The 8,412-nt window shown below is 46.1% G+C and overlaps 1 protein-coding gene across 1 annotated transcript; it reads left to right on the top strand.

The window, feature by feature from the left end:
• Nucleotides 1-2,202: 2,202 nt before the first annotated feature.
• On the top strand, nt 2,203-7,697 carry LOC115820983 (circadian-associated transcriptional repressor). The gene is made up of 6 exons (XM_030784712.1): nt 2,203-2,354; nt 4,085-4,467; nt 4,874-4,949; nt 5,724-5,802; nt 6,435-6,624; nt 7,054-7,697. The coding sequence occupies exons 2-6, from the start codon at nt 4,087-4,089 to the stop codon at nt 7,567-7,569; spliced, it is 1,242 nt and encodes a 413-aa protein (XP_030640572.1). The 5' UTR covers nt 2,203-2,354; nt 4,085-4,086; the 3' UTR covers nt 7,570-7,697.
• Nucleotides 7,698-8,412: the final 715 nt, after the last annotated feature.

Here is an 8,412-nt window from a genome sequence, read left to right as displayed (position 1 = left end):
CCCTGGACTGTTGATTACTTTTTTTTTCCTTTTCTTTTCTTTTGGATAGTTTTAGTTTAACTTTCTTAAATTTGTCTGACAGATCTACACCCAGCAATACGCAAAGGTCCTGCAGAGGTGTTTATTGTAGAACGGTAACAATAAAAATTCATTGGTTCGTTTAAAAAAAAAAAAGGTGTGAACTTGAGTAGAATTTCACTTCAGTGTACTTACCAAAGAGGGCATTAAAAGAATTTAAAGGGTTTGTTATGTTATTATCGCATATCTCACACACACACACACACACACACACACACAATTGAGAACGGAAGGCAGGCCGCCGGGAAAGAGAGTGGACAATCTGGTGTATGGGCTATAAATGCTCGCGGTCTGTTCTCGCTTCGTCATATTTTCGGTGACACGCAGTCAACAGATTATTCGCCATCAGCAAATAGGTGAAGCCTTACTCATTATATTCTATTAGCCACTTACTTTAGGCCTCTACTTTGATTACATGGTACTACAACAACAACAGCAATAATAATAATAATAATAATAATAATAATATATAAAATACAATATGCTTTAAGCGGGTTTACATGCTTCGTAATTTTTCTCTATACTCGGCAAAAATGCCTATGATTAACGCTGACGTGAATGTATTAATAAATTGTACGGTGCATATGAATGAATTCAATGCGTTTCTTACATAATGTCTCGCTGGTGTGCATGTGTTGATTTCTGCGCCTCTGTTTGTGCCGACGCGTTCTGTTTGTGCCCACTGATGCACCCCTGACTGGTTTTATTGTTTACACCCATCAGAGCCGTTGTTCAATCCAGCACGCTAGACCGAGCCTGTTTTCTTTCTTTCTCTCTCTCTCTTTGTCTTTTCTTTTTTTTTTTTACTTGAAAGGATGCCGAAAATACCTTGCGCCTTTCTAAACTGTCACAGCAAGAGAGCTAAATATTAATTTTGGCAACCGAATTAAACGGCTACAGTTTCTGGACTTCTGTGCTACCGGGGACGCCAGTACCTCCAGAGCTCGGGACTATGACTACATACCCTAACGACTACCCAGGTCTGCGCGCCTGGTACTACTGCGCGTTCCCGTCCCTCTTGCTCCTCTGACTAAGGCCCGTCTTTCCCCACGGGGGGGGGGACGCACATGAGTGAAGATTGTCCAGTCACTACGCTCACTAATCGTACACTAAAACTTGTTTTAAAAAATGCACCTTGACTAGAGCTGCAGTGAAACTGACATTAGGTTGTTTTTTTTTAATCTCTTTCACGCCCTCTTGAGTATTGTACCTGCAGATCACTGTTGTAGCGATTAACATGTAAATCGCCCTCTTTGTGAACCACCCTACAATAGGACTGTCTGTTAAAAGAACAATTGTTACTGTAAATGATGTTATGATGTCATTTGACAGCGAGAGGGTTCGAAATTGCAAACTCACTTTCATTTTGTGTGTTATTGTTTTATTGTGGAGATCTTGAGCAAAATTATGCAAACGGCCTTGGAGGTCATATGAGTGTTAAGACACACACGCGCGCGCGCGCGCGATATCAGATGCAGAGGCGCAGTTTAGGCTTGCAGTAAGAATACCAGGGCAGTACCGAAGAAACTAAGGTTGGGCAAACGGTGCCAAGTCCACGTGCGTCCCGCTTACTATGTGTAGCGTTTGCCGTACTGGCACGCAGTCACATGATCGATAACGGATCGCTCCACATTCTACGACGATTGGCAAATAGGGCTACAAAGCGCAATAGATTTGCAGGTTGGCAGAATGTTACCACGTGCGTGATAGAAGTCGCGCTTCCTTTTATTGTCTTGCGTAATGATACAGTGTAAACATTTTCTCTGAGTGTGTGTGTGTGCATTGCGTATAAAAGCCTGGAACATACTGTATCTTTTGCGAACGCGGACTCCTCCGCCCCGGCGTGTTCATGTGTTTACACAGATCGGCCGTAGTGCCCAGCCCTATACACACGCGCAACACATGTGTGGGCGGGGCTACGAGCGCCTGAGACGATGTCCAATCCCTGGCGAGGTGAGCAATTACTGGCTACGCTGCGGACCAACGGGATTCGTCACTGTCAGACGTGTAGCCAATGGGCTAACGTGCGTGGATGGCACTAAATTCGGCACGTGTTTCCATGCACATGTTGACGTTCGCAAAGGGAGGAGTATTAGGAAGAGGGATAGTGTAGGGAGGCAGTGAACGAAAAAAGCCAAGTCGGAGTCTACGGTGACTGGCAGAGCCAAAGAGTGAGTGAGCGAGCTGTCATCAGGAGAGGAGAAAAGACAGTTTAAAACCGTTAATCCGGACAGACTGTGCTTCTATAGCCGTTGAAGTACGACCGCTTTTTCAAGGTAAGACAAATCTTTTAATTTACAACAGAGTGACTTTACGTTCCGTTACGTTGACTGGCAGCAGCCTGCCCTAACGGTAGAACTTGAGTTCTCCGAGACGTTGACAAAATAGTCCTTTGTCTCTTGAACTTATGTTTGCTGTCTTCCTGTTCCTCTGTTTTCAATCTGTAGCCACTGGTTCTTTATTTGTGCTGTTATTTTATGCCAGAAAAATTGGGTGACCCCTAATGGGAACTGGTGTCTCGCTAGACTCAGTAGAAGGGGGTTGAAATTGTGGTCACCAGTATGAACGGACATGTAGCTCTTTGTCTTTTTTTCTTACTGTAGTCGAAACCAGTTTCATAATATTGCCCTGAAAGACACACATGTGGTTAGCCTCTGTCTGTCTGTCTGTCTCTATCTCTGTCTCTCTCTCTTGCTCACTCTCACTCACACACACACACTGATATGTATGTATACACTTGAGAGCTTGTACATATACATGTGAGGGCATCACTTCATATGGGACACTACAACTGACAGCACCCCCCCCCCCCCCCCCCCCCCCACCACCACACACACACACACACACACACACACACACTCACAGCTATAGTAAACAGGCAGAGTGTAAAATTCAGTGTGATGGTATGTACAAGTCAAGTAAAAAAGTGTGTGTGTGCGCGCGTGTGTATGTGTGTGTGTGTGTGTGTGGTGTGTGTGTGTGCACGCACTAGCTGGAGCATCAAAGGAGAAGTATAGTATTCTCCTATACATCACTTGTGGGTTTCAGCTCTAAAGCCTGAAAGGGTTTGTTTCTTTGTTTGTTTATAACTGTGTGCTTCCTGCTTGACCCCATCTACCATTTGACCGCCTGCAAATTTCAGAACATCAGGGAGAGTGAGATAAGAGACTGAGGAGGGAGAGAGAGAGAGAGTGTGGTGGGGATACAGAGAGAAGAGGGAGGAGGGGGTATAGTGTGAGAATCAGGGTTGGGGGAAGGGACAGAGACTGAACCAGACAGAGTGAGATCGAGTGTGTGTGTGCGTGATTGTGCGTATGTGTGATAGTGTGCGTGTGTGTGATTGTGTGTGTGTGTGTGTGTGTGTGTGTGTGAGCGCCAGAGGGAGAGGAAGAGAGAAAGAGAGAGTCAGAGAAGAACCAGAAAAAGACAGAGACTCTGCCTCCCTTTAATACCACACCGCCTAGTCTCTCCCTTCCCCCTCTCTCCTGCCATAGACGACACACACACACACACACACTCACACTCTCCTACTGATCTCAGTATGGTCTGGAGACATTCTGATATTGTGTGCGCGCGTGTGTGTGTGTGTGTGGAAGGGAGTAGCAGTAGACTGTGTATAATAAAATAAATTGATATTTAGAAAATGTGGTAAAAAAAAAGGTGTTTTTTTTTATTCTGGCTCGTTATTCGCAGGGTTTGGTAAAAAAGAAAAAAAAGGTTTAACCTTGAGTTGACCTGTTCAGAGGCTACTCCCCTTCCAGTCAGATGTTTTTATTCATTTGTAATTTTTGCTGGTAAAACTGTCATTATTTTCTCATTGTTTCTTTTTCCTAATCCCCTCCCCCATCTCTCCATCCCTCCCCTTCTCCCGTCTCTGTTCTTCTCTTTATCTTCGTCTTCCTCCTCTTCCTTCCTCCTCTTTGCTCTCTGTCTTTGTTTTCTTTTTTTTGTTTTGTTTTGTTTTGTTTCTTTTCCCCTTTTCTGTATTCTCTGGGTTTCTCCTCAGTCATGCAGTCGACAGGAAGTACTTCCTCCCAGCCCGTGTTTGATTCGCTGAGCTCTGGTGACAGCTTCCTGGCCAGCGACACAGAGGACTCCGACGTTTTCCTGTCGGAGGGCGAGGTTGCCCCGGGCAACAGCTCGGGTCGGTCCAGCCGGGGCGCGTACAGTCTAGACGGTGCCGGGGTCGCGAGCCCAGGGTCACAGTGGGCTTGCGACGGGTTTAACGACCCTAACAATGATTCCGAGAGGTCAGAGGTCACGGGCCATCGCACGAGTTCCATGTCGACGTCAGTTTCGTCCTCGTCGGGCGCGTGGAGCGGGACAGAGAGTGAACGAGGCAGAGAGAGAGCAGGGGAGACAGAGGGGGATCTGCTGTTTGCAAGAAAGGTTTGTCTTCCGTCCAACTTCTGGAGCCATACGAAATATATTACCATATTCCAGAGGGAGCATGGGACACAGAGAGAGAGAGAGGGTGTGTGTGTGTGTATGAGAGTGTGTGTGTGTGTGTGTGGAGTGTGAGTGTGTGTGTGTGTGTGTGTGTGTCTGTGTGTGTTCGTGTGCGTGTGTGTGTGGAGTGTGTGTGTGTCTGTGTTTATGTGTGAGTGTGTGTCTGTGTGCGTGTGTGTGGAGTGTGAGTGCGTGTGTCTGTGTGTGTGTGTGTGTGTGTGTGTGTGTGTGTGTGTTATGTTTGTGTGAGCACTGCAGGTAATTATTCTCTTTCTTGTACCTTTTTTTGTATCTGCCTTACACTTAAACCCCTCTGTCTCTCTCTCTCTCTCTCTCTCTAACTCAGTGTTCTGAGTTACAAGGTTTTGTGAGACCACTGCTAGAGCTGCTGAACGGACTGAAAAAAGGACGGTTTGACAAAGGTGTGTGTCTATGTGAATGTGTTTCTCTTTCTGTTTCCATGTGTGTGTGTGAGTGTGTGTTTTGGTTTGTATGCTGTGTTTTTGTGTGTGTGTGTGTGGGCAGGATTTCCTGTATATGATGTGAAAGTATCCTTATGGTACCTGAAAAACCCCAACTGAGCACAGCTTTATGTTTCTGTCTTTAACTGTGTCTGAATGAGAGACAGGGTTTTATGTTTCTGTGTTTAACTGTGTCTGAATGAGAGACACAGCCTTTATGTATCTGTGTTTGACTGTGTCTGAATGAGAGACAGGGTTTTATGTCTCTGTGTTTAACTGTGTCTGAATGAGAGACAGGGTTTTATGTTTCTGTGTTTGACTGTGTCTGAATGAAAGACATAACTTGATGTATCTGTGTTTAACTGTGTCTGAATGAGAGACAGGGTTTTATGTATCTGTGTTTAACTGTGTCTGAATGAGAGACAGGGTTTTATGTCTCTGTGTTTAACTGTGTCTGAATGAGAGACAGGGTTTTATGTCTCTGTGTTTAACTGTGTCTGAATGAGAGACAGGGTTTTATGTCTCTGTGTTTAACTGTGTCTGAATGAGAGACAGGGTTTTATGTCTCTGTGTTTTCACAAAGTCTGATTCGCATTCGGCTGATTCAGGTTGAACAAGTGTGAGTCTGGATTCACATTGGGATTTTCAGTGTGGATTAGTCCCAGATGGCAGGCTTATGCACCAGGTCTGACGGACAGGTCTGAGGTTGCTGATCTGGCTTCTTTTGATTGACAGGTCTGAGCAGTTTCCAGCAGAGTGTTGCCATGGACAGAATACAAAGGATTGTGGGAGTTCTGCAAAAACCTCATATCGGGTAAGAGTTTTATTTACGGTGCGGTTGTCAAGGAGAGTTGCTATAGAGATAAGAGTCGCTCTAGAGGAGAGTTAAAGTCAAGTTACTGTGGCAGTAGAGTTGCTCTGCAGCAAGGTTGCTATGGAGACAGAGTCGCTCTGCTCTTGTCACTATAGAGACGGTACCTCTAGAGTAGAGAGTACTACCAAAAAGTACTTCTTTTTTTAATGTGTGTATGCGTGTGTGTGTGTGTGTGTGTGTGCGCACGCATGGTGTGTGTTTGTGTATGTGTGTGCGCGCGCGCCCATGTGTGTGTAAGAGTGTGTGTGAGTGTGGGTGTGTGTGTGTGTGCGTGTGCGTGTGTGTGTGTGTGTGTGTGTGTATATGCATGTGTGTGTGTGTGTGTGTGTATGTAAGTACAGAATGATGTGAAGTGGGTTGTAATAACGTATTGGTTTGTTGTTTGTTGTCTCAGTATCAGGAGCAGTACCTCCTTTTGAATGTGATACGTTCTGTTTCACATTCGTAACTTTAAATATGAAACTTTAACACTGAGGCTGAGGTTATTTCAGAATCTATAAGCTGTTAAAAAGATTAATTTTTCTCTCTCTCTCTCTCTGTGTGTGTGTGTGTGTGTGTGTGTGTGTGTGCAGGGAGAGGTATTTACCCACTCTGTTACAGGTTGAGATGATGTTGAAACTGTGGTTCCCTCAGGTGTGTCCGACAGCCCCCACTGTCTCTGTCCCCCCCCCACTGTCCACCCCCAACTCTCACAGCAGCAAGAACAGTCAGACCACCACGCCCGTACACAAACACAGAGACCAGAGACACATTCCCGTCAAGGTAGGACTCTCTCTCTCACACACACACACACACATTTATATACACACGCGCACACACATTTATATACACACACACACGCACGTGCACACACACATAGACACACCACGCACACACACACACACACTCACGTGTGTGCACGCACACATACACATACTCACACACACTTGCACATTCACACACACACACACACACACACACACACACCCACAGTCACAAACATACTCACACACTCTCACACACACATTCACACACACTCACACACACACTCTCTCTCACACACACACACACACACACACACACACGCTTTCACATACACATACACATCTCTCTCTCTCTCTCTCTTTCTTTCACACACACAGTCCAGATTCAGAAAATTCATCCATCTCTCTCTCTCTCTCTCTCTCTCTCTCTCTCTCTCTCTCTCTACAGAAGCGGAGACTTAGTTGGTCTGATACAGACTCTTCATCTGCTCCTTCGCCTCCTCCTGTCCTGTGCAAGCGCTTCCAGGTCAAAGGCGAAGTGCAGCCGTGTCATAGGCTGAGAAAGGAGGAAGGGGAGGGCTCCTCAAGTGCTCCTCCCCCCCGGGGTCCAAACAGTCAGCCAGATGAGGAGGAGGGCGAGAGGTCGGGTTGTGAGGTCAAGTCCTGGTCCGAGCCCAACCTCACATGGGTCCACGTTGCCCCCATTTTCTCCCCCCCAAAATCCTGCCCCTCTCACGAGAATTACCTTCTCCTCGCGGTTACGCCCCCCACCAGCAGGGACAGTCCAGTCACGCAAGACAGCTTCATCTCCTCCACCACGCCCTCCGCCGAGCCAACCGGGTGCCAAAGCCAGCCTGTTACCACGGAGACGCCCAAGCCGTCGCACGGGCCTCCACCAATCACGTCGAAGCCTTCGAGTAGGGCGGAGCTTGAGCAGAGCACACAAAGCCCTTTACAAACTTAATGCACTATTTGCGTGTGAAAAGAAACCATCTTTAAAAAAAAAAAAGATGAATGATCGAAGAAACCGAAAATTGGATCATGAGGAGGAAAAAAAGAGATAAGAAGACAGAAGTGGGTCTTTTGAAAATGAAAAGGGTTTTTTGTTTTTTTGTAAAATATTATTATAATAATAATAATAATCTTAATACTTGTTTGACGGCAGAATTTTGAGGCAGCTACAGTTCAAACGTAAGACTTGGATCAGAGTAAGTGAAAACGCGCTGAGGTTTTGATATGAGGAGAAAGAAGTGAAAGTTCTCTCTGTCACAGACCCAGGAAAGAGACAGGGTCATGTGATCCTGCAGTTCAACAACTCAGCATGAAACTAGATATGCGTATAAACGGGAGAAAATGTGAATGTGTGTGCGTGTATGTGTGTTTGTGTGTGTGTGATTGTGTGTGTGAGAGAGAAAAAGAGAGAGAGAGAGAGAGAGAAAGAGAAAATTGAGTTCCAATCCCAAATATAGGGTCAAATTCAGACCAAAACGCAATAATGTAGCAAAAGCGGAAATCAGAGGTTGTCTTTATCACATCAGCAGGAGATTCGGAAGCTGTGCACTGTGGAGGGCGTGGTCAGACTGTGCCACGCCCACCTGGCCAGGCGAGAGGGGGGGGGGTTGAACTCGTCGTGCGAACTTTGGAGTCCGGGCCAGAGGTAGCTTTGAGTTTGAATCGGACAGGGTCAAAGGGCATAGGGTGCCCGCAGGTCCAACAAAGTAGCATCAACCCTGAGTGGAGGTAACCACTCATAAGGAGAGTTATGTCATGAATGGACGTAACCAATCACAAAGAGTTTTCTCTCATG

Source organism: Chanos chanos, chromosome 9, assembly GCF_902362185.1.
Source record: "Chanos chanos chromosome 9, fChaCha1.1, whole genome shotgun sequence".
In the NCBI taxonomy this organism is placed as follows: domain Eukaryota; kingdom Metazoa; phylum Chordata; class Actinopteri; order Gonorynchiformes; family Chanidae; genus Chanos; species Chanos chanos.
The sequence above is the reverse complement of the archived record's forward strand: the minus strand, read 5'-3'. Positions and strand labels throughout refer to the sequence as shown.